Below are 24,867 nucleotides of genomic sequence, written 5' to 3' on the forward strand. Positions count from 1 at the left end.
ATCTACCTGTATATCCTTAAAGCCCATAGGGACAATAGTTCTTACTCCCCAGCTGACTTTTCCAACCCTGTCCTGTGTTTTCCTGAGAGTGCCTGCCGGTGGTACCATGTCTAGACTTACGGCAGAAGGTTGCGTTCCTCCATGCAGGTATCTGGACACCGAGCGACTGGCAGGCATCTGCATAAGACTGCAAGCTCTTGCACAGGGCCTCACTGTCCAGTCCCAGCTCACACAGGTCATAGAAGCAGGTATCAAAGTAGCTGCTGGGGCTCAGCACAGCATGGCACACCTTAAATGGGCTGCTGGTGTCAGTGAGGAGCCCACAGAAGTGGCTGCTGCCAATGAGTTGCTTGTCAGTCTCAGTGCAGGCTGGGATGGGCAGAGGTCCAGCTGAGCAGCTGTGGACAGACAGGCAGAAGGGCCCCTGCGTCATTTTTGGACTTCTCCTGGTGCCTCCTCCTCCTTCCCTTGCCCAATGTGTCCCCAGGGCTACCGAGGGCCATACCCACCTGCTGTTGTTGGACACCTCCCAGCTGTTGCCCAGGCTGGTGGAGTCTGGCTCCATTGTCCCTTCTGGGTTCTGGAAGTCATCCGCGGCCATCCCGTTGTAGTTTCCACACATGCCACAAACCTTCTGCCCAAAGGTGCTTGGAAGTGTCACCTCCACCCGATGCTTCCCATCAAACTTGACTCTCAAGCCAAAGTCTGTCATGACCATGGTGTAGAACCCGCTGGACAAGACCTGCACGCCTGCAGATGGGCTGCAAGGCAGGATCTCTACCACTCCATTGACCTGGAAGGAGAGGAAGCGAGACAGTATTGGAGCAGCCCATTTGGCACAGGTATCTCCTCTCACACAGCCCCACAGCACCTCCCCCTCAAGCTCACCGTCACCACTCCACCCTGTCCCAGCCTTATCCGTTGGTCAGCCACATCCACATCCACGTATCGGACATAGGACACACGGGTGTTGCCTCCCCTGTGCTCATTGGACGCTTCCACGTTGAAGTAGGGCAGAGAGCTGTTGCTGTCACACAGCTTGGAGAGGGTGTAGGTGCAGGTGCCCATGAAATTATGTAACTGCTTGTCGAATGTGTGGTAGTGAGGGTCTCCTTCCACCACACAAGTGCCTGACAGTGGAAAGACCAGAAGAAACTCTCAGTTGAGCACCTCCTACTGCCTCTTCTCCCCAGCTCACTTTACTCAAACAGCATCTAGTGCATGAGTGGTCTGTTGGCTTTTCAGACAGACAGAGTTACCATGGATCTATATCAAGAGAGCATTACTTTTTACAGACATACAGTTGAAAGCTACTCAAACATCCTAAAGCTGGAAGCACAGCTGTCCCACACCAACCCTTAGAAATGGAAGAGGATTCAATGAATGACTTATAATTGAGGGTGACTGAAATAAATACCAGCCCTTAAGTGCAAAGGCACCATGTCACCATATGGGTTTTGAAGTGGACTCAGAACTCCACCAATAATAGCAGTACCTGAGGTCATCCCAGGTGTTGTGGTTGGTGGGCTTGGCGTTGTCTGTGTGGTAATGTTAGGCAGTAGAGTAGGGGGTGTAGTAGGAGGTGGACCTATGGAGAGATGGAGGAAGAAGTGGTAAGTGACAACAAGAGACTTAGTTGCAAGCAGGTCATCCAGCTTTCCTGAAAAACCCAACACACTGATTCAGAAGACCCAGGGCAGGGATGGCATTGCCATGTTTCTGCAAAAACACTACCACCAGCAGTGGGGCTGGGAGACAGGAGGACACATACCCCCCTTCAGAACATACTCTCCATCCCATGACATGGGCATTGGAGGAAGCAAAATGAACACTTTAAAGAATTAGAACCAAATGGGGATGGTGGTGAGCACAGGCTGCATTGTGGTACCTGGCAAGGGCACCGTGGGTGTTGATGTCGATGGACCTAGCACAAGAGAGAGTGAGAGGAGATGTGCACCAACCGGGGAGTTTTGTTGCAGGCAGCTGGTTCCCTCACCCTTCTAAATTACCCAACACCATGACTAGGCATACCCAGGACAGGCACTGAAGAGTGTCATCTCAAGCAGAGCTGTCCCACTCAAGGGCTCTGCCACCAGCTGAGCTGAGTGACAACAGCAGATAAGGCACTTCTGTACCTGTGGTCAATGTCAGGTCCACGGTTTAGTTTACAACACGTGAACTAAAGCAGTGACTGCAGGCTTTGCCAGTGCTCCAACCACCCAGAGGAGAGTTGACTTGGGGACAGGCTGCATCAGTGCCCAAAGACAACCTGTGCTCCTGCCTGGAGCACAGCCTGCCCCCTCAGTCAGTGACATGTCTCAGGCTGCCCTTCCCTAAGCCAAGCCTTGTACCTGCACAGGATCCCTTTTCAACGGAGACATCATCCAATGCTATGTTGCTCCTCACATCTTCACCCCATTCTCCCTCCAGCAAAATCTAAGAGAAGGAATGGTTCCCAGCATTAGGTCCAGCTGCATGTGTGAAGAGCATGGTTAGAAAGCACAGCTCCTCTGAGGTGACAGTGAGAGCCTGTGGCCTTACCTGCCTGTTTCCCGTGGTGTGCACCGTGACCTCTCCCAAGTGCCACCTGTCCCCATGGTTCCCAACTTCTTGCCAGACCAGCACTGGCTCATCGTCCTCCCGCACGTACACCCGCAGGGCCATTGATTTAGCACTTCCATACATGTGGTACCAGAAGCGGAAGCAGAGTGTTCCTTCCCAGCTGCACACTGGGCCGACCAGGTGAGCCACAAAGCCAGGGAGAGTATCATCACTCCCTTGCAGGAAGATGTAGTAGCCATCTGAAACAAAGCACGAGCCACACTGTCACAGATGCATCAGAGCTACCCAAAGCAGCCAGGGACAACCTAAGCATAGTTGTGGGAACACCCCAGCTGCAGTGTCAGGCAGGCAAAAAGGAGGGGAGAGCAAACACAGATCCTTCACAAGCCACAACCTTCCCCAGATCCCAGTGCCTCTATGAATGTGCTCTCAGGGCCAGGGCAGTGGTATGCTTTGGACTGGGACATGGCAACTCCTCCAAAGCATTGCCTCAGTCCTCACATGGCACTGCAGATTTGGAGAACCCCCATTGTGGCTTCTGGAAAAGGCAGGATTTTGTAACAGAGCCACAGACCCATTTGTGATCTCTCCCCAGAGACAGACGGATCACCAAGGTGTGCATTACATTCTCCCCTGCATGGCAGGTTCTCGCCTGCTCTGGGGGCAGCACAAACTGATTGTCAGGGCTGGAAATCCTCCCAAGAGGATCCTCAGGCCCTCAGGGACACTGGACAAACTGCTCCTGAGGAAGGCCAGGAAAAACGTGGTCCGTGTTTGCTGTTAGAAGTTTGTTGCCATTCTTGCAGGGACAGCTCTCTGCCTGTGTCCTGATTGCTGTTCCTACCTCCTGTTGTGTGGTCAGAGGATGGGCCGGTGTTTGGCGTGGGTGTGGGGCCTTTGTTCCTTATCCAGTCAATGCTGCTGTAATCTTCCTGGACCCACCCACAGAAGTCCTTGTCGAATGTGCAGGCAAAATTGCACTCTGTTGGTGGAGCTGAACACGGTACAGAAAGGAAAGCAGAGGTTGTAGAGTGAGGGTGGGGCCACCTTTTCCCCATGTCCAGCAGAGCTCAGGCACATCCATGTACATCCATGGCATGCCCGTGGACAGGCGAGGGTGGCCAGCCAAGGGGAAGTGCTTAGCACAGCCACTAAAAACCACAGATGGGAGACAAGCGTACCTGTGCTTGTCCCAGGTGATGTTGTTGTATGTGGAGGCTGTGTTGTAGTGCCTGGCAAGGGGGGCGAGGTTGTAGGAGCTGGTGAGCGAAACAGAAGTGGAGAAGGTACGTTTGATTATGAAGATTTGTTCCCAAATGGGGACATTGCACGCATCCCAAACACCCCCACACCATTGCAAACAAAGTGTGGGAAAGGGATTCCACGTGTCCAGAAGAGTCTCTTCATGCAAGGGCTTGCCCACCAGAGTGGCTAGTTATGGGCTACATAGTTATGGGAAATCTCTGCCGCCATGTACTGCCCCATTCCTTGCCTCTGAGATTCAAGGAAATCAAAGGAGGTCAACAGAAGACTTACCACAGACAGTGCCAGCACTCCAGTCTCCCAGAGCAACACCTGCCTCAGCACAAGCTGCAGCATAGGCCCCCAGGTCATTGCAGAGCTGCTCCGTGCTGCCACCTGTGGCACACTGGTCATAGACACAGCTCTCCAAGTATGTCTTGGGTGGCAGAACTGCATGGCATGGCTGGAACGGGCCACCGAGGTGTGTGAGGATTGAACACTGCTTGTTAGCTGCCTCCTCTTCAGCAGGGGAGCAGGATGGAGGTGGGCTGATGGTTGGGTCACACCTACAAAGCAGACAGACAGCCCTGAGTTCTCTACAGCCTGTTGAAAGCAGCCAGGGCATTTCCTGGCCTCCTCCCCACCCATAACCTCAGCTTCTGCAGTCCAGATCCCTCCCTAAGACAGGCCCCCATGGCTGTCTCTTGAAAGGCTGGAACACATGGCCCACAGGCACCATTGCTCTCCCTGGTTTCAGGTGGACAGAAACAAACGGCTGAGGCAGTTGGGATCCAAACAGCCTGGGAAAAGCATCCTGCCCAGGCTCAGCCCACTCTTCCCGGGGTCAGGAACAGCCTCTTCTCACTTGCCCCATGCTTGCCATCACCACCCCTCCCTCAGCTCCCCTCTGTCCTTCATCTACATGAGGGAACAAGGACTCACAGCCACTCATCATCCGGCACCATCCAGCTGGCTCCAAAGTCGTTGAAGTCGGGTACAACCACCCCATCGGGTCGCATGAAGTCATCCTGCTGGCTCCCAGTGTACGTCCCACACAGCCCACAGAGCTTGCCCTTGTACTTCTCCGACACCTTCACTAGGAGCTCATGGTCCCCATTGAACTGCAGCTGCAGGCCCAGCTTGGTAGCAACCCGCACGTAGGAGCCGCTCAGGGAAACGGTGACACCGGGGGCAGGAGAAGCAGGCAGGGAGACCAGAGCACCATTGATCTGGAGAAGGGGGACAGAGAGAGACAGAAGCATAAAGAGGTGCCCTCCACTGAGAGGTCACTGCTCCTCTCTGGGGTAGTGCCAGTGAGCCAGAAGCACTGCTGGTGTGAGGAACCCTGCCCTGGCCAACAGGGGCAGCAGCAACTGTCCCAATGGCTCAGTGAAAACTCAGGATAGAAACCAAGGATCTGAGTCTGCATAAGCAGCCATATATGGCCCATTCAGAGCCCTGCCATGCTCTTCTGTGAGCATGCAGCAGGCTCAGGGAGTAGCAAGCTGTCCCTGGGGACAGAGGGCTGCTTTCAGGGTGTCCAGTGTGTCTGTTGTTCCCAGGTATAAACATGAGAGGCTTACGTAGACTGCCTTGTGCTCGCGCAGTGCAATGTGGAGGCCCTTGAGGGACAGTGCCACAGAGTTCAGAGCTGTCCAGCTCCGGCTGCTGCGATGTTTGTTGCGGGTGGTGACACTGAAGCCAACGGAGGAATTGTCACAGCCCGTCACCACTGTGTAGTTGCAGGAGCCCTGGAAGTGATGGAGCTTCCCATCAAAGGTGCTGTAATGTGGGTCACCGTAGATGTGGCAGACGGCAGTGCTGGCTGGGTAACAGCCCCTCTGGCCATCCTGGATCTTGCAGACCTCGTCCTCGCCACAGGACAAGGCAGAGCAAACCATCTGGCCTTTGGCTTCGCACCGGCACCGGCGAGTGCAGTTCTCATTCACGAAGGATTCGCCTTCCTGCAGGCAGGAAAACACCAAACCTCAGTCAGCATGGGGCGGGAAAGTAGAGGCAGAGGAGTGGTGTGGCAAGGCAGAGCAAACCAGGGCAGGCTTTTCACTCACAGTATAGTAGTTGCCCTCAAAGAGGCAGCCACAGTTGGCCTCGGGCACACAGGCGTCTCCACTCAGGAGGAAGCCAGAGCTACACGCACAGCCCTCCACACAAGGCTTGGAGCAGTTCTGTGGGGCTTGTTGGTCAGCACAGGTGGCAGGACAGCCGGTCATGCAGGGGTCATAGTAGCTGTTGGGGGGACACTGCAGGGCTGCAATGGGAAGAGGAAAATTAAGACCAGCAAGACTTTAACCATGGACAGCCTAGTGGGAAGGGACACACCAAAGACTTGCTTTGGTCAGAGGCTCAGAGCAGAGGGTGTGGCCCATTTGCCTTTCTGGCAATGGCAAGGCGGGTACTCACGGCAGAAGGTAGCATTCCTCCAGGGAAGAAGAGTCACACCAGCTGCCTGGCAAGCATCAGCATAGGCCTCCAGAGCAGCACACAGGAACTCCTGGCCACCATTCAGGGCACACAGGTCGTACAAGCAGGTGTCAAAGTAGTCCTGGGGGTTGATCACACCATGGCACCTCTCAAAAGCGCTAGGCCTGGTGGTCAGCATGCCACAGAACTGGTCGGAGCGGTAGAGCTTCTCCTCTTCTGCACTGCAGGGTGGGGAGGGGACAGGGACACCGCAGGAGGGGTCACTGTCTGGGACCTGCCAGCTCTCCCCCAGCGCATTGGAGTCTGTGGCTTGCTGCCCGTTGGGCATCGTGTACTCATCGTCTCTGCGGTTGTTGAAGTTGCCACACATGCCACAGGTCAGGTTGAAGTAGGTGGTGGGCACCTTCACCTCCACCGAGTGGTCAGTGTCGTAGGACACTCGGAGGTTGAAGTCTGTCTCCAGGACGATGTAGCGACCACTCTTGCTCACCGTGATGTCCCCTCCCGCTGCGCTCACCGGCAACGTCTGGCGCACGTTGTTCACCTACGGCACACACACCACAGTGGGCCCCGGGCCTGTCCCCGGCCTCCCCGGCTGCTCCTGCCCAGGGAAAGCAGCTGCCAGCCCAGGCACAGCAAACAACTGCCTGGGATGTCCTCACACCCCAACATTCCTGGGGCTCACAGAGCTGTGTGCTGTGTTCTGCACTGTGCTCAACATGGTCCACGTTCCCCATTTGCCTCTTCCTCTTCCAGCCCATCCCAAAAGGAAAAACCAAGGGACCCAGAGCCTTCAGGGGAGCCCACAGATTCCTGGGACAATGGAGGCATCTGGTACACGCCAGGCCCTGCCCAGGTGCAGCCAGTGCTGCCCTGCAGCCCCACCACGCTCATGCCCCACTGCCTACCAGCACGTGGCTCTCCTGCTTCTTGAGGATGACAATGCGCTGTCCGTGCACCTCAACCACGACTTCGCGCACGTAGGACACTCGGGTGTTGCCACGGTGCTCGTTCTTGGCCTCCACATTGAAGTAGGGCAGGGAGGTGGTGTTGGAGCACACTTTGGCCAGGGTGTAGGTGCAGTTGCCCATGAAGTTGTGCGTCACCCTGTCAAAGGTTTTGTAGTGGGGGTCCCCGTGGACGTGGCAGATGCCGTAGGAGTGTTCGAGGCACACAGGTTTCCCGTCCTGCACCCCGCAGTACTGGCCCGCAGGGCAGGAGGCATTGAAGCACTGGACTTTGCTTCCCCGTGCAGGACACGTGCACTTGGAGGAGCAGGTGTCGTCCGTCCAGAACTCGGAGCCCACGGGGTAGTGCTGCCCGTTGTGCCAGCACCCGCACTGCTGGCTGGGCACGCAGCGGTCATTGTAGAGCAGGAACCCGCTGTCGCACACACAGCCCTCCACGCACGGCAGGCTGCAGCTGTGGGGAGCCATCGGGTCAACACAGGTGGCAGGGCAGGCTGCAGCACAGGGCTCATAGTGACTGTTGGCTGGACAAGTGATTGCTGCCAAGACAGATGACCAGGCATATTACTTGGAGAACAGAATACTGCCTTCTGCTGAATATCCCCCTTTCTAAAAGTAGCTATCTCTGTTTTCTCTGTGGTCTCTTTGACTCTACTTGTATTTGCAGTCCTATCTGATCTAAACAAAACAGAAGATGATGCCTCTTATCCTGATATCTACCTGTATATCCTTAAAGCCCATAGGGACAATAGTTCTTACTCCCCAGCTGACTTTTCCAACCCTGTCCTGTGTTTTCCTGAGAGTGCCTGCCGGTGGTACCATGTCTAGACTTACGGCAGAAGGTTGCGTTCCTCCATGCAGGTATCTGGACACCGAGCGACTGGCAGGCATCTGCATAAGACTGCAAGCTCTTGCACAGGGCCTCACTGTCCAGTCCCAGCTCACACAGGTCATAGAAGCAGGTATCAAAGTAGCTGCTGGGGCTCAGCACAGCATGGCACACCTTAAATGGGCTGCTGGTGTCAGTGAGGAGCCCACAGAAGTGGCTGCTGCCAATGAGTTGCTTGTCAGTCTCAGTGCAGGCTGGGATGGGCAGAGGTCCAGCTGAGCAGCTGTGGACAGACAGGCAGAAGGGCCCCTGCGTCATTTTTGGACTTCTCCTGGTGCCTCCTCCTCCTTCCCTTGCCCAATGTGTCCCCAGGGCTACCGAGGGCCATACCCACCTGCTGTTGTTGGACACCTCCCAGCTGTTGCCCAGGCTGGTGGAGTCTGGCTCCATTGTCCCTTCTGGGTTCTGGAAGTCATCCGCGGCCATCCCGTTGTAGTTTCCACACATGCCACAAACCTTCTGCCCAAAGGTGCTTGGAAGTGTCACCTCCACCCGATGCTTCCCATCAAACTTGACTCTCAAGCCAAAGTCTGTCATGACCATGGTGTAGAACCCGCTGGACAAGACCTGCACGCCTGCAGATGGGCTGCAAGGCAGGATCTCTACCACTCCATTGACCTGGAAGGAGAGGAAGCGAGACAGTATTGGAGCAGCCCATTTGGCACAGGTATCTCCTCTCACACAGCCCCACAGCACCTCCCCCTCAAGCTCACCGTCACCACTCCACCCTGTCCCAGCCTTATCCGTTGGTCAGCCACATCCACATCCACGTATCGGACATAGGACACACGGGTGTTGCCTCCCCTGTGCTCATTGGACGCTTCCACGTTGAAGTAGGGCAGAGAGCTGTTGCTGTCACACAGCTTGGAGAGGGTGTAGGTGCAGGTGCCCATGAAATTATGTAACTGCTTGTCGAATGTGTGGTAGTGAGGGTCTCCTTCCACCACACAAGTGCCTGACAGTGGAAAGACCAGAAGAAACTCTCAGTTGAGCACCTCCTACTGCCTCTTCTCCCCAGCTCACTTTACTCAAACAGCATCTAGTGCATGAGTGGTCTGTTGGCTTTTCAGACAGACAGAGTTACCATGGATCTATATCAAGAGAGCATTACTTTTTACAGACATACAGTTGAAAGCTACTCAAACATCCTAAAGCTGGAAGCACAGCTGTCCCACACCAACCCTTAGAAATGGAAGAGGATTCAATGAATGACTTATAATTGAGGGTGACTGAAATAAATACCAGCCCTTAAGTGCAAAGGCACCATGTCACCATATGGGTTTTGAAGTGGACTCAGAACTCCACCAATAATAGATAGTACCTGAGGTCATCCCAGGTGTTGTGGTTGGTGGGCTTGGCGTTGTCTGTGTGGTAATGTTAGGCAGTAGAGTAGGGGGTGTAGTAGGAGGTGGACCTATGGAGAGATGGAGGAAGAAGTGGTAAGTGACAACAAGAGACTTAGTTGCAAGCAGGTCATCCAGCTTTCCTGAAAAAGCCAACACGCTGACTCAGGAGAATCAGGTCAGGGATGTCATTGTCATGTTTCTGCAAAAACACTACCACCAGCAGTGGGGCTGGGAGACAGGAGGACACATACCCCCCTTCAGAACATACTCTCCATCCCGTGACATGGGCATTGGAGGAAGCAAAATGAACACTTTAAAGAATTAGAACCAAATGGGGATGGTGGTGAGCACAGGCTGCATTGTGGTACCTGGCAAGGGCACTGTGGGTGTTGATGTCGATGGACCTAGCACAAGAGAGAGTGAGAGGAGATGTGCACCAACCGGGGAGTTTTGTTGCAGGCAGCTGGTTCCCTCACCCTTCTAAATTACCCAACACCATGACTAGGCATACCCAGGACAGGCACTGAAGAGTGTCATCTCAAGCAGAGCTGTCCCACTCAAGGGCTCTGCCACCAGCTGAGCTGAGTGACAACAGCAGATAAGGCACTTCTGTACCTGTGGTCAATGTCAGGTCCACGGTTTAGTTTACAACACGTGAACTAAAGCAGTGACTGCAGGCTTTGCCAGTGCTCCAACCACCCAGAGGAGAGTTGACTTGGGGACAGGCTGCATCAGTGCCCAAAGACAACCTGTGCTCCTGCCTGGAGCACAGCCTGCCCCCTCAGTCAGTGACATGTCTCAGGCTGCCCTTCCCTAAGCCAAGCCTTGTACCTGCACAGGATCCCTTTTCAACGGAGACATCATCCAATGCTATGTTGCTCCTCACATCTTCACCCCATTCTCCCTCCAGCAAAATCTAAGAGAAGGAATGGTTCCCAGCATTAGGTCCAGCTGCATGTGTGAAGAGCATGGTTAGAAAGCACAGCTCCTCTGAGGTGACAGTGAGAGCCTGTGGCCTTACCTGCCTGTTTCCCGTGGTGTGCACCGTGACCTCTCCCAAGTGCCACCTGTCCCCATGGTTCCCAACTTCTTGCCAGACCAGCACTGGCTCATCGTCCTCCCGCACGTACACCCGCAGGGCCATTGATTTAGCACTTCCATACATGTGGTACCAGAAGCGGAAGCAGAGTGTTCCTTCCCAGCTGCACACCGGGCTGACCAGGTGAGCCACAAAGCCAGGGAGAGTATCATCACTCCCTTGCAGGAAGATGTAGTAGCCATCTGAAACAAAGCACGAGCCACACTGTCACAGATGCATCAGAGCTACCCAAAGCAGCCAGGGACAACCTAAGCATAGTTGTGGGAGCACCCCAGCTACAGTTTCAGGCAGGCAAAAAGGAGGGGAGAGCAAACACAGATCCTTCACAAGCCACAACCTTCCCCAGATCCCAGTGCCTCTATGAATGTGCTCTCAGGGTCATGGCAGAGGTATGCTTTGGACTGGGACATGGCAACTCCTCCAAAGCATTGCCTCAGTCCTCACATGGCACTGCAGATTTGGAGAACCCCCATTGTGGCTTCTGGAAAAGGCAGGATTTTGTAACAGAGCCACAGACCCATTTGTGATCTCTCCCCAGAGACAGACGGATCACCAAGGTGTGCATTACATTCTCCCCTGCATGGCAGGTTCTCGCCTGCTCTGGGGGCAGCACAAACTGATTGTCAGGGCTGGAAATCCTCCCAAGAGGATCCTCAGGCCCTCAGGGACACTGGACAAACTGCTCCTGAGGAAGGCCAGGAAAAACGTGGTCCGTGTTTGCTGTTAGAAGTTTGTTGCCATTCTTGCAGGGACAGCTCTCTGCCTGTGTCCTGATTGCTGTTCCTACCTCCTGTTGTGTGGTCAGAGGATGGGCCGGTGTTTGGCGTGGGTGTGGGGCCTTTGTTCCTTATCCAGTCAATGCTGCTGTAATCTTCCTGGACCCACCCACAGAAGTCCTTGTCGAATGTGCAGGCAAAATTGCACTCTGTTGGTGGAGCTGAACACGGTACAGAAAGGAAAGCAGAGGTTGTAGAGTGAGGGTGGGGCCACCTTTTCCCCATGTCCGGCAGAGCTCAGGCACATCCATGTACATCCATGGCATGCCCGTGGACAGGCGAGGGTGGCCAGCCAAGGGGAAGTGCTTAGCACAGCCACTAAAAACCACAGATGGGAGACAAGCGTACCTGTGCTTGTCCCAGGTGATGTTGTTGTATGTGGAGGCTGTGTTGTAGTGCCTGGTAAGGGGGGCGAGGTTGTAGGAGCTGGTGAGCGAAACAGAAGTGGAGAAGGTACGTTTGATTATGAAGATTTGTTCCCAAATGGGGACATTGCACGCATCCCAAACACCCCCACACCATTGCAAACAAAGTGTGGGAAAGGGATTCCACGTGTCCAGAAGAGTCTCTTCATGCAAGGGCTTGCCCACCAGAGTGGCTAGTTATGGGCTACATAGTTATGGGAAATCTCTGCCGCCATGTACTGCCCCATTCCTTGCCTCTGAGATTCAAGGAAATCAAAGGAGGTCAACAGAAGACTTACCACAGACAGTGCCAGCACTCCAGTCTCCCAGAGCAACACCTGCCTCAGCACAAGCTGCAGCATAGGCCCCCAGGTCATTGCAGAGCTGCTCCGTGCTGCCACCTGTGGCACACTGGTCATAGACACAGCTCTCCAAGTATGTCTTGGGTGGCAGAACTGCATGGCATGGCTGGAACGGGCCACCGAGGTGTGTGAGGATTGAACACTGCTTGTTAGCTGCCTCCTCTTCAGCAGGGGAGCAGGATGGAGGTGGGCTGATGGTTGGGTCACACCTACAAAGCAGACAGACAGCCCTGAGATCTCTACAGCCTGTTGAAAGCAGCCAGGGCATTTCCTGGACTCCTCCCCACCCATAACCTCAGCTTCTGCAGTCCAGATCCCTCCCTAAGACAGGCCCCCATGGCTGTCTCTTGAAAGGCTGGAACATATGGCCCACAGGCACCATTGCTCTCCCTGGTTTCAGGTGGACAGAAACAAACGGCTGAGGCAGTTGGGATCCAAACAGCCTGGGAAAAGCATCCTGCCCAGGCTCAGCCCACTCTTCCCGGGGTCAGGAACAGCCTCTTCTCACTTGCCCCATGCTTGCCATCACCACCCCTCCCTCAGCTCCCCTCTGTCCTTCATCTACATGAGGGAACAAGGACTCACAGCCACTCATCATCCGGCACCATCCAGCTGGCTCCAAAGTCGTTGAAGTCGGGTACAACCACCCCATCGGGTCGCATGAAGTCATCCTGCTGGCTCCCAGTGTACGTCCCACACAGCCCACAGAGCTTGCCCTTGTACTTCTCCGACACCTTCACTAGGAGCTCATGGTCCCCATTGAACTGCAGCTGCAGGCCCAGCTTGGTAGCAACCCGCACGTAGGAGCCGCTCAGGGAAACGGTCACACCGGGGGCAGGAGAAGCAGGCAGGGAGACCAGAGCACCATTGATCTGGAGAAGGGAGACAGAGAGAGACAGAAGCATAAAGAGGTGCCCTCCACTGAGAGGTCACTGCTCCTCTCTGGGGTAGTGCCAGTGAGCCAGAAGCACTGCTGGTGTGAGGAACCCTGCCCTGGCCAACAGGGGCAGCAGCAACTGTCCCAATGGCTCAGTGAAAACTCAGGATAGAAACCAAGGATCTGAGTCTGCATAAGCAGCCATATATGGCCCATTCAGAGCCCTGCCATGCTCTTCTGTGAGCATGCAGCAGGCTCAGGGAGTAGCAAGCTGTCCCTGGGGACAGAGGGCTGCTTTCAGGGTGTCCAGTGTGTCTGTTGTTCCCAGGTATAAACATGAGAGGCTTACGTAGACTGCCTTGTGCTCGCGCAGTGCAATGTGGAGGCCCTTGAGGGACAGTGCCACAGAGTTCAGAGCTGTCCAGCTCCGGCTGCTGCGATGTTTGTTGCGGGTGGTGACACTGAAGCCAACGGAGGAATTGTCACAGCCCGTCACCACTGTGTAGTTGCAGGAGCCCTGGAAGTGATGGAGCTTCCCATCAAAGGTGCTGTAATGTGGGTCACCGTAGATGTGGCAGACGGCAGTGCTGGCTGGGTAACAGCCCCTCTGGCCATCCTGGATCTTGCAGACCTCGTCCTCGCCACAGGACAAGGCAGAGCAAACCATCTGGCCTTTGGCTTCGCACCGGCACCGGCGAGTGCAGTTCTCATTCACGGAGGATTCGCCTTCCTGCAGGCAGGAAAACACCAAACCTCAGTCAGCACGGGGCGGGAAAGTAGAGGCAGAGGAGTGGTGTGGCAAGGCAGAGCAAACCAGGGCAGGCTTTTCACTCACAGTATAGTAGTTGCCCTCAAAGAGGCAGCCACAGTTGGCCTCGGGCACACAGGCGTCTCCACTCAGGAGGAAGCCAGAGCTACACGCACAGCCCTCCACACAAGGCTTGGAGCAGTTCTGTGGGGCTTGTTGGTCAGCACAGGTGGCAGGACAGCCGGTCATGCAGGGGTCATAGTAGCTGTTGGGGGGACACTGCAGGGCTGCAATGGGAAGAGGAAAATTAAGACCAGCAAGACTTTAACCATGGACAGCCTAGTGGGAAGGGACACACCAAAGACTTGCTTTGGTCAGAGGCTCAGAGCAGAGGGTGTGGCCCATTTGCCTTTCTGGCAATGGCAAGGCGGGTACTCACGGCAGAAGGTAGCATTCCTCCAGGGAAGAAGAGTCACACCAGCTGCCTGGCAAGCATCAGCATAGGCCTCCAGAGCAGCACACAGGAACTCCTGGCCACCATTCAGGGCACACAGGTCGTACAAGCAGGTGTCAAAGTAGTCCTGGGGGTTGATCACACCATGGCACCTCTCAAAAGCGCTAGGCCTGGTGGTCAGCATGCCACAGAACTGGTCGGAGCGGTAGAGCTTCTCCTCTTCTGCACTGCAGGGTGGGGAGGGGACAGGGACACCGCAGGAGGGGTCACTGTCTGGGACCTGCCAGCTCTCCCCCAGCGCATTGGAGTCTGTGGCTTGCTGCCCGTTGGGCATCGTGTACTCGTCGTCTCTGCGGTTGTTGAAGTTGCCACACATGCCACAGGTCAGGTTGAAGTAGGTGGTGGGCACCTTCACCTCCACCGAGTGGTCAGTGTCGTAGGACACTCGGAGGTTGAAGTCTGTCTCCAGGACGATGTAGCGACCACTCTTGCTCACCGTGATGTCCCCTCCCGCTGCGCTCACCGGCAACGTCTGGCGCACGTTGTTCACCTACGGCACACACACCACAGTGGGCCCCGGGCCTGTCCCCGGCCTCCCCGGCTGCTCCTGCCCAGGGAAAGCAGCTGCCAGCCCAGGCACGGCAAACAACTGCCTGGGATGTCCTCACACCCCAACATTCCTGGGGCTCACAGAGCTGTGTGCTGTGTTCTGCACTGTGCTCAACATGGTCCACGTTCCCCATTTGCCTCTTCCTCTTCCAGCCCATCCCAAAAGGAAAAACCAAGGGACCCAGAGCCTTCAGGGGAGCCCACAGATTCCTGGGACAATGGAGGCATCTGGTACACGCCAGCCCTGCCCAGGTGCAGCCAGTGCTGCCCTGCAGCCCCACCACGCTCATGCCCCACTGCCTACCAGCACGTGGCTCTCCTGCTTCTTGAGGATGACAATGCGCTGTCCGTGCACCTCAACCACGACTTCGCGCACGTAGGACACTCGGGTGTTGCCACGGTGCTCGTTCTTGGCCTCCACATTGAAGTAGGGCAGGGAGGTGGTGTTGGAGCACACTTTGGCCAGGGTGTAGGTGCAGTTGCCCATGAAGTTGTGCGTCACCCTGTCAAAGGTTTTGTAGTGGGGGTCCCCGTGGACGTGGCAGATGCCGTAGGAGTGTTCGAGGCACACAGGTTTCCCGTCCTGCACCCCGCAGTACTGGCCCGCAGGGCAGGAGGCATTGAAGCACTGGACTTTGCTTCCCCGTGCAGGACACGTGCACTTGGAGGAGCAGGTGTCGTCCGTCCAGAACTCGGAGCCCACAGGGTAGTGCTGCCCGTTGTGCCAGCACCCGCACTGCTGGCTGGGCACGCAGCGGTCATTGTAGAGCAGGAACCCGCTGTCGCACACACAGCCCTCCACGCACGGCAGGCTGCAGCTGTGGGGAGCCATCGGGTCAACACAGGTGGCAGGGCAGGCTGCAGCACAGGGCTCATAGTGACTGTTGGCTTGGCAGGTCATTGCTGTGTAAGAATATATAAAGATATATATTAATATTTTTAATTACTTAAGTATTGGGATTTGTTTAATATCATATTATGATTCCTTTTGAAATATTTGTGAACATCTTGGACTTAGCAACATTTTCATGCATGTCATTGTTGCCTTACCACACTTGAATTTCCTTTGAATTTTGGGCGTCTAAACTTTCACTCAGAGAGACCATTTCTTAGGATATGAAGGTGATTTCTTGAATTCTTGCATTGGACAGGGGATATCAATATCATGTTATCTGTTGTCCTAGACGTGCTATATTTAGTCTGTAGTTCTGATATCCAGACATGTTGTCATGAGTTGATCCTTAATTTTTAATTCTTAATTCTTAATTCTTAATTCTTAATTCTTAATTCTTAATTCTTAATTCTTAATTCTTAATTCTTAATTCTTAATTCTTTGTAACTACATCTTTTAAACACTGTCATATTCTGATGAGAAGGTCTGAGAACTGGAGCTTCCTGAGCAATCTTTTTTCAGCTTCCACATGTTTATGTGATGTGAGACAATTTCTAATGACATGTTTTCTTACTCTATCCTTAGTGTATTTTTCTAAGGAGACAGAGATTATACAATGAACTTCTACATTTCTCTGCCCATCCTCTCACTTAATTTTTCCCACATTATCTACAGGAAATAACTTGGTGAGGTTGGCAGAGGACAAAATTATATTCAGGTTCATTAAAAAAATAGGCACAAGGCAAGGAGGGGGGATCCTGCAACCTCTTTTAGCAGAAAGGAGAGGTGCAGAGTCAGCTCACTTCTGCTTAGACGCCACAGAACTTCTAGGAAAGAAAGCCTCAGTAATGTCTCCATCCTAGAAAATGCTCCAGATGGAGACTGAAGTCAAATGGGAAACAAAAGTCAGAAAAGAAATTAGGCTTCAGTAATTCCATTGTTTTCAGACAAGCTTCAGCCTAAAAGGCTGCCAGGGTAACTGTATTACTATTTCCTGTTCCTTTTATTGTTTCTAGTGGGAACAGGTCTATTCAGGCATTTCAGACATTATATTTGTAATTAAATTCTGTTCTAAAAATAATATCAATATTTTTTCCTATAATATATGCCTGAATGCTTGAGAAATATTCTTTATTTACTCTTCACCAATACTCAGTCAAGAAAAATCATTGTTCTTACCTATTCCCTAGCACAGACACCTATCTATCACTTTATTATTTGACACCTTTTGTCTTGTGTCTCTGTGTGTGTCTCTTCCATCTCTTCCCTACTCTCTCCACCTTCTCCACCCTGAATAGCATTGTTACAATCTCTACTGTTTCAAACTCCAATTACTTTTGACTTCAGTCCTGTCCTTTAATTCCAGGCTTCCAATCTGTGTTGGCCCCTCTCCCATCTGAAACCATGAAGGACTACACCTGGATGGGACACTGACACTTTCCTCCACATCCAATTTAGAAGATTGGTCAGCACTCCCTACTCTCTTATACATACGGGAGTCCATGCCACTGATAGTGTTTATAATACTCTCCTCCTTTTATCCCAGATCTCCTGTTCAGTATTTCAGAAGAGTTCCTCCTTCATCTTGCTCTCTTTGCAGAGAGAAATTCAAAGGAAAGGCCTCAAATTCTATTTTAATTTTAAATAGGTGGTAATTTTTCCTTTCATTCAAAGCAGCTGAACTATTTTCACTAGCATCTTCCCAAAGGAATCTAACTGAGGAACTACATATAACCCTGAAATCTTTAGACATAAAAGTCAAGATTCTCAGTGTTACATGAATTCAAAGCTGGGCTGTAAGTCTCTGTCTTCAGGAAATCCTCATTATATCCTCCTGACAAGTGGTAATTTCTAACAATCTTTTATACATACGGCAAAAGGTTGTGTTTCTCCATGGTTCCAGCTGGACTCCTGCAGTTTGGCACACGTCTGCATAAGCCTGTAGGCTTTCACAGAGGGCTGCATTGTTCAAGTGAAGTTCACAGAGATCATACTGGCAATCTTCAAAATAACTCTGTGGATCAACTACTGAGTGGCAGTTCTGGAATGGACCATTTGGATCTGTGATCAGACCACAGTATGCGTTGCTTTGGATCATGTGCTTTTCATTATCAGTGCAGTTTGGAGTATGGCCATCATCTGGTGAACACCTAATGTGGAAAAAAAGAAAAAAGACGTGGAAAAATTAACGGATCAACTTTGGATTCACTAGCACCTGAGATGGTTTTGAAATCGCATCTACCAAAACTACAGGTCTCTTCCCAGACTAAACATGACGTATTTCCAATCCCTCTATTTCAAGCTCTTAGGATAGAAATTCAGATTACAGTATGATCTCAACCTGATAATCTTTGAGAGGCTTGGACAAAACCCAGATGTTTATTTTTGGCTTTCTGGTAGTCAGGCTGTTTACACAGAAGAGGAATTAGAAAGTGAAATCAATTCAAAGTTCAACTCCTGCTCTCATTGAATAACATTCTGTGTAATAATAACAACAAGTCAATTATCTCAGAAGAGTTGAAACAATGTCTTCAATTATTAGCATTCAGAAACTAAAACAATAACTGAAATCTTAGTGGGCACCTTCTGTGTTTTATTAAAATACTAAAATGTACATAAGGAATTTAGCCAAGGCAATGCTAAAAGTCACAGATCGTTCTCCCTGTCTGGCCTGTATTTGTACTTAACATACTCCGTGTTTGCTCAAACAGCACTAGGGGACAAAAGAAGCCCCTGTGGTCTTTCTCTCCTATTATCAAGGCAAAGCAAATGAGAAAGTCAGTGTCTCTTTTATGGGAGTGTTTGCTTGCAGCCGTGTGCCTGGGTTGCATCAGGGTGCCTAAAGAGACCATTTGTGGAGACATTACAAAATACATATGATTTTCTGATTTAATTGGCCACTCTTCCTGAAAACCCCAAAGTGTAAGTAACCCTAAAAATCAGGCCCAGGGGTTGCTCCAGGGGTATGTGGTATGAAGATATGGGTGCTGTGTGTGCAGTGCCCAGCATCTGGCAGGATCCAGCCCTGAACAAAAGGGACAAAGCCCTTTCCCATGGTGAGGCTACAAGGATGGTACTGGCTGATGGAGCCCAGCAGAAGCCTGAGCTTTTCCTGAGGAATTATCATGATGTGAGGGGAAAAAAAACCACTCCCCCCTGTCCCCACCCCAGCTGGATTCTCTTTGGGCAAAAAGCATATGTAGAGTAAGATTTAAGTGGGGAAGAAGGAAGGGATCACTCCCCTGTCCTTGGCACTGTTAAGGCCACACTTTGATTCCTATGCTCAGTTTTGGGCCTGTCACTACCAGAAAGACACTGAGGTGCAGGGCTGTATCCAGACAAGGGCAATGGAGCTGGTGAAGGTTCTGAAGCACAAGTCTTATGTAGAGTGGCTGAGGGAATTGAGGTTGTTAGGCCTTGGGAAGAAAAACGCTCAGGGGACACCTCCTCAATCTCTGCAGCTCCCTGAAAGGAGGTTGTAGTGAGATGGAGGATAGTTTCTTTTCCAGGTAACAGGGTGAGAGGAAATGGCTTCAATTGCACCAGGGGAGGTTTAGATTAGATATTAGGAAAAATTTCTTCTCCAAAAGGGTTGTTGAGGATTGAAATGGGCTGCCCAGGGTAGTGATGGAGTCACCATGCCTGGAGGAATTGAGAAGATGCATAAGTGTGGCATTTGGGGACATGTGCTGGTGGATATAGCAGTGCTATACACTTACCAGGGTTAACTGTTCAACTCAATGATTAAACATCTTTTCCAGCCTAAGAGTCTAAGAAATTTTCTCTTTTTAAGCACAGTTAAACTTTCAGTGAAACTTTACATAGATGCATAAACTAAGAACACTGACAAGGACAGATTTTATCCCACATCAGACATTTTTGGCCTCCACAGAAGGGTTGCATAAAACAGTGGTCATTGCATAGCCAACAGGTAAGACCTGACATCCTGACAGGAGTCCTACCTGGAGTCATTGTAAACTTGCCAACTGTTGCCAAGGCTGGTTGAGTTTGCTTCCATCTCTCCATCTGGGTTGAGAAAATCATCTGTTTTTTGCCCATTGTAATTTCCACATATTCCACAGACTTTAGACATATAGGTACTGGGAAGAGTGATTTCTGCTCTGTGATTTCCATCAAACTTGACTTGCAGACCGAAGTCAGTAGTAACCACAACATACTGCCCACTGAAGAAAATACTGACACCTGGGACCACGGTCACAGGGATCACCTGGATGACTCCATTGACCTGCAGGCACAGAGAAGGACAAGTATTGTAATCACTTGACAGGAAGTATTTTTAATGGTGACACTCTTAGATCGCTATATTGACACAGCAGTAAGAATTCTATGCTGGTATATGTATGTATACATGTATATGGCCACATAATCTCGGTCTTGAGGCCATAACAGTGTGGCTACAATGTAGCTTACAAGTGTGGTCTTGGTGAGCCAGGCACAGCAGGCAAAAGTCCAAGACTTAGTATGGTCTGTCTGCAGCAACTGCCTACAGACCTATTATTTTTTTATAATAAAAGCAGTAAATAGAGGGGAAAGGTATAAGACAGAGACTGTTGGACAAATGAGGACATATCAGTTCTCTATGTCTCTAAGATCAGATGGGAATGGTTTCAGTGTACCTTCAAACCTTCGCCTCTTTTAAATCACTGCTGTATTTTCTTATAAGAAGGGTAATAATGAAGCAAGGTGACCTGTTCATATGCTGGGGGTTTGGTTCAACCATTTCTACTGTCTTGACCCTTTATGGAAAGGATACATAAAGAAGTCCTAGGATGCAAGCTGGACAAGTGTACAATCGGTATAAGGAGAGTTATCAGATTGTCACTCCAGGACTGCTACCTGATTCTGGTTTATGGCAAAGGCCTGGTGTTAAGTGAAGTTAACAGTGAAGTGGAATAAGTAGAGATCAGGGATAAGTGTTCACTTTTACAGGCTACCATACAGGAAAATTACTACCAGCATGAACTCAGCTAATTCAGAGCCTCTGTGCTCCCTGTTAAATACCAAACTTGAGCATGGGGAGCAGGTTAGAAAGGTTGTCTAGCCCACCAGCCCCATCTGGACTGTCAGCTCTTAGCCACCTTTCAAAAACACAGCGCAGAATTTTAGCCTATGCTTTCAGTTTTGAAATTCCTGTGTTTAGGAACATTACTCCTGCTCCTAAATATCTGACTGCCCTGTAAAAATGATTGTGTGGATGCTGGAAATTTGTAGTCACTGTCCAACAATATCTTCATTCATGCTATGAGTTTTGAATGATAGGCAGTGGGCTCCAACCTTACCTTAACAGCTCTTTTTTGACCAAGGTTGATCCTGTAGCCATAGACATCAATATCCACGTACTGGACATAGGACACACGGGTGTTGCCTCCCCTGTGCTCATTGGCTGCTTCCACATTGAAGTAGGGCAAGGAGCTGTTGGTCTCACACAGCTTGGAAAGGGTGTAGGTACAGGTGCCCATGAAGTCATGACGCTGCTTGTCAAAGGTGTTGTAGTGGGGATCTCCATGTATACTGCAAATAGCTTCTGGAGACAGGGAAATGAATATGTTCTCATTAACATACAGACACATCCCAAAAGTCCATCTTATCGTGTCCTCCCACTGCACAATCACCCTTGTTTTGTAGTTTGATGGAAGAACTGAAACAGAAAAGGCTGATTTGTATGGCATAAAGCAACATCATAGACAAGTACCCACAGAAATTAACTGAAGCAAAGAAGCAGTACTGTTAGTAAAAAATGTGTCCTACAACCCACTGAGTAGTATATGTGATTGGCTAAAATTACCTGTCACTGGAAGTGGTGTAGGTTCTGTTGGTGTAGGTATTGGTGGTACAGGTGTAGGGACAGCTTCTGTTAATTGAAAAGACAAAGCAATACAATGAGCTTTACCATTAAAAGGAGAACACTATTTACACACTAATGTACATGGATTTTTCACGTACTTTTCACCACCATAAAGAATGAAGTTCTTCAGTAAAACAAGTAGAACTTCCTGTGTTTAAAATCAGGGATGTGTAGGTCTTTTTAGCTCTTAGGAAAGCGCATCTGATTGTTAGTTTGATCACAGTGACTGTGCTGGGGCTCTTCTGGGAGCTGAAGTGTAGTTACAGTTGGATGTGTGACTTCCTCTGGTGTGTGTTAAGACACATGAAGGTCTTACTGCCAGTGAGTGTTGGCAGGTATGAGAGTGAGATGAACAGAGAAGCTCTCATCTCTTGGAATTACCTTTGTGCACCATCCGGTGGCTGAATCATGTGCTAATACAACTAGAAAAATGAAGAACTGGCTCTCCTAGCCCTCAAACAAGATAAGGCCACAAGTCCTTTTCAAGGAATTTAAAATAAAATCGCATGATCAGAGGACGTGGATCTGAAAGGAAATCTTTGACACAGGTAGTGTAAATTTGAAACAGATTATGTAATCACCTTAGTTATATTTCACAGAAAATAACACCTATTAAGACCTAATGAAACTTTCTATAAGTTTTTCAGTAAATTTCTTGGTCAATTTACATTCTGTAGGTATTCCATGCTTGTCAGTAAAAATGGATCCCAGCCATGCACAGCTTGTGCTAGTTTTGGCTGATCTGTTACAGGGTCAGAGATCAAGCTCAAATTGCTGATTTGTAGTCACAACTGGTAGTCCAACTCAGTGTTATTGACTCATTGATATTTCTTCATGTGACATATGGTTGTACTGTGTATTTAATGAGCTTGCATGAACTGATATTTGCTGTAAAATGCCAATTAGACCATGTAATCTGAAATCCAAGATCAAAGTGTGTAGCCTTGTCTAGATTTAAAGATGCACTTCAGACTTAGAAGTGAAGGTAAATTTTGCTGGACGTGGTGAAAAAGGTCACAGTTGCAGAGAAAGGGATAGCTTGTCTTGGATGTTGGAGGTGATGAGGAAAGATTTAGGAAGAAATTACAGCAAAACACATAACATTGAAATGAAGTGAGGTGTAAAGATTTTGCCATTTCTCTTTTGTGGTTCCAAGTTCTGAGGGGTCGCTATATTGTATATGGAGTATAGTAATGGGAATTTGTGGTCAGCTTAAACAGAGAGGAGGAAATAGCACAGACTGGGGTGCAAACACTGACTTACCACAGGGTCCATCCCTTACTCTCACATTGTCCAGCGCTGTATCCCCAAACTCTGTCAGTCCTCGGACAGCCTCAAAAATTACCTAGGCAGGACACAAAGTGATCCCTGCATCAGAGATGCTTAGGCAAACACAAAACCATTTCTCTTAGCATATTTTCAAACTAATCTATCTGCTTTTTTGCTAAAAATAGCAATCAGCAAGATGAGGTTATAACAGCCAGAGGAATATATATTCTGTAATAAGGTTTGGACTGCAGGAAACATGGCCCTCTATTTTGCTGACTTATAAATGATTTATGAGAATTAATGGGCTAGATTCTACAGAGGAGTCCAATGCAGGAGACACCCAAAAGTTGAAACCCTTAAACTCACAGCAGACAAACCTGCATTTAATTATAACATCTGAAGTCCTTGACTTCATGATAAAATAAAGGAGTGAAGGAAGGAAAAAGAGAGAAAACTAAACTGAATTTTATCCCTTAGCTAACAGCTAGGTGAAACTAGGAGGTTTGTGGTTTCTTCTCTTAGCTCATTGACAGAAATCATGAGGCCATTTTATTTACAAAATATAAACCAAGCAAATCTTGGTTTAATATAAACTAAGCACAACATTTTGCAACCTGCAAGGGGCAAAAAATGTTGACACTGGGCAAAGAAATATATTCTGCAAATATATTACCTTTATCTTTCTCTGTGTTGGAAAAGTGTGAGTGATGGCACCATATTTCCACAAGGAACTCTGGTTTCCCTTCCTATGCCACACCACAGACTCCCCTGTGCCATCCTGGACAAGCACTCTCAGCTCATTCATCTCTTCTGATCCAAACATGTAGTACCAGAAGTCTATGCATATTTTCCCAGAAACTACAGTATCTGGGCTCTCTAGCCTGTTAGTGTCGAAGGGGATCAGATTACTTGCTTCTTGGTAGATGAAATAGCCTTCTGCAGAGTGAAAAAAAATTAAAATATGGTTGAAGCTTCTGATAACCTATTAGATATCATTTAAAACTGAAGTACAATCCAAATCTGGAAGAAATTAAGGCATCATTATCAGTGTAAAGAAGCAAAGCAAAGGGTGTTTGGACTTCACATTGCAATGGTTAACCCATGTAGTTATACGAAGTAGAATGTGAGTCTGAAAGCAAAGCAAATATATTTAATCTCACAAGAACAGTTCTTTTGGGATCGCAATAAAAGATGTGGGACTCTTTCAAGAGACAGCACCTCCAGACACTGCCACACTGCTCTATGTTCAGTTTCCACTTTCCTCACCGGAAAATAAGGCAATCTTCTATACACTTTCTTTTGTGGGATATATTTTTTCCATAAATACTTTCCACTCAAAATGAGTAAATTCCTGGCACAAAGAAAATTCCAAACCATCTGTCTCAAAATGGAAGAAATAGAAAGCAATGCTGATATTTCCTTGGGAATACTTGCATTTGATATTTGAAAAGGAAGGAAATTTTTCCAAATTCAGAGACTGGCAGTGTTTATTTAGGATTTGAAATGCTTTAGTCTGATTGGTTCAATATGAAATCAGATTTTGCTTTACTGGGGCTGAAGTTTTTTCTTTCGTGTGGGCTAAGATCAAAGTTACCTTTTCACAGGGCAGCTAAAGTCAAGTCCCTCCTATCTGACTATGGAAAAGAATAAAAAATAAATGAATGCCATTTCTGCATGGTAAAGGATGGCTCCACACATAACATCTAACATTCAGTCATAGATTTAAGTTGGAAAGGAAATCTAAGTAACATTTAAAGTGATATGGTCTGTGTCAATTCAAAAACCAAAACATTATTATTTTTGCTAATCTAAATAAAAAATGTTTCATTTCTTCTTCCAACAGGCAATTTTATTTGGTATTATCAAAATAGTAAAAATGCAGAAAATTATTTAGCAACAATCCCAACTAATACTGTTCTAATCTGCTTACTGACTCTGACAGTAGCTGACCTTTCAGTTTTGGAATAATTACAGGAAGCTGTATAACTGCAGACTGATCCCCCTAAATGGATCTGCTGGGGCAAGGATAGTGGTTCAAACACACAGAGATGGAGCCATGGAG

General features: G+C 49.7%; 1 protein-coding gene across 2 annotated transcripts in view; it reads right to left on the minus strand.

Moving 5' to 3' along the window:
• Positions 1 to 24,867, minus strand: part of LOC111933464 (IgGFc-binding protein-like) — a 63,941-nt gene that overhangs the window by 27,635 nt on the left and 11,439 nt on the right. For both annotated transcript variants that reach the window (XM_086843636.1, XM_086843637.1), the window contains exons 4-37: positions 23,479 to 23,741; positions 22,800 to 22,881; positions 21,477 to 21,542; positions 20,971 to 21,215; positions 19,633 to 19,916; positions 17,543 to 17,820; positions 15,083 to 15,681; positions 14,155 to 14,719; positions 13,803 to 14,002; positions 13,317 to 13,697; positions 12,676 to 12,962; positions 12,028 to 12,299; positions 11,673 to 11,750; positions 11,336 to 11,485; positions 10,471 to 10,730; positions 10,281 to 10,365; positions 9,425 to 9,517; positions 8,817 to 9,058; positions 8,438 to 8,721; positions 8,049 to 8,326; positions 7,155 to 7,753; positions 6,226 to 6,790; positions 5,874 to 6,073; positions 5,388 to 5,768; positions 4,747 to 5,033; positions 4,099 to 4,370; positions 3,744 to 3,821; positions 3,407 to 3,556; positions 2,542 to 2,801; positions 2,352 to 2,436; positions 1,496 to 1,588; positions 889 to 1,130; positions 510 to 793; positions 121 to 398 (exon numbers count right to left, since the gene is read on the minus strand). In XM_086843636.1, coding sequence (XP_086699762.1) covers positions 121 to 398; positions 510 to 793; positions 889 to 1,130; positions 1,496 to 1,588; positions 2,352 to 2,436; positions 2,542 to 2,801; positions 3,407 to 3,556; positions 3,744 to 3,821; positions 4,099 to 4,370; positions 4,747 to 5,033; positions 5,388 to 5,768; positions 5,874 to 6,073; positions 6,226 to 6,790; positions 7,155 to 7,753; positions 8,049 to 8,326; positions 8,438 to 8,721; positions 8,817 to 9,058; positions 9,425 to 9,517; positions 10,281 to 10,365; positions 10,471 to 10,730; positions 11,336 to 11,485; positions 11,673 to 11,750; positions 12,028 to 12,299; positions 12,676 to 12,962; positions 13,317 to 13,697; positions 13,803 to 14,002; positions 14,155 to 14,719; positions 15,083 to 15,681; positions 17,543 to 17,820; positions 19,633 to 19,916; positions 20,971 to 21,215; positions 21,477 to 21,542; positions 22,800 to 22,881; positions 23,479 to 23,741 — 8,766 coding nt within the window. The remainder of the gene's footprint in view (positions 1 to 120; positions 399 to 509; positions 794 to 888; positions 1,131 to 1,495; positions 1,589 to 2,351; positions 2,437 to 2,541; positions 2,802 to 3,406; positions 3,557 to 3,743; positions 3,822 to 4,098; positions 4,371 to 4,746; positions 5,034 to 5,387; positions 5,769 to 5,873; positions 6,074 to 6,225; positions 6,791 to 7,154; positions 7,754 to 8,048; positions 8,327 to 8,437; positions 8,722 to 8,816; positions 9,059 to 9,424; positions 9,518 to 10,280; positions 10,366 to 10,470; positions 10,731 to 11,335; positions 11,486 to 11,672; positions 11,751 to 12,027; positions 12,300 to 12,675; positions 12,963 to 13,316; positions 13,698 to 13,802; positions 14,003 to 14,154; positions 14,720 to 15,082; positions 15,682 to 17,542; positions 17,821 to 19,632; positions 19,917 to 20,970; positions 21,216 to 21,476; positions 21,543 to 22,799; positions 22,882 to 23,478; positions 23,742 to 24,867) is intronic.

The sequence above is a fragment of the Cyanistes caeruleus genome, chromosome 10, assembly GCF_971803275.1.
Source record: "Cyanistes caeruleus chromosome 10, bCyaCae1.hap1.1, whole genome shotgun sequence".
In the NCBI taxonomy this organism is placed as follows: domain Eukaryota; kingdom Metazoa; phylum Chordata; class Aves; order Passeriformes; family Paridae; genus Cyanistes; species Cyanistes caeruleus.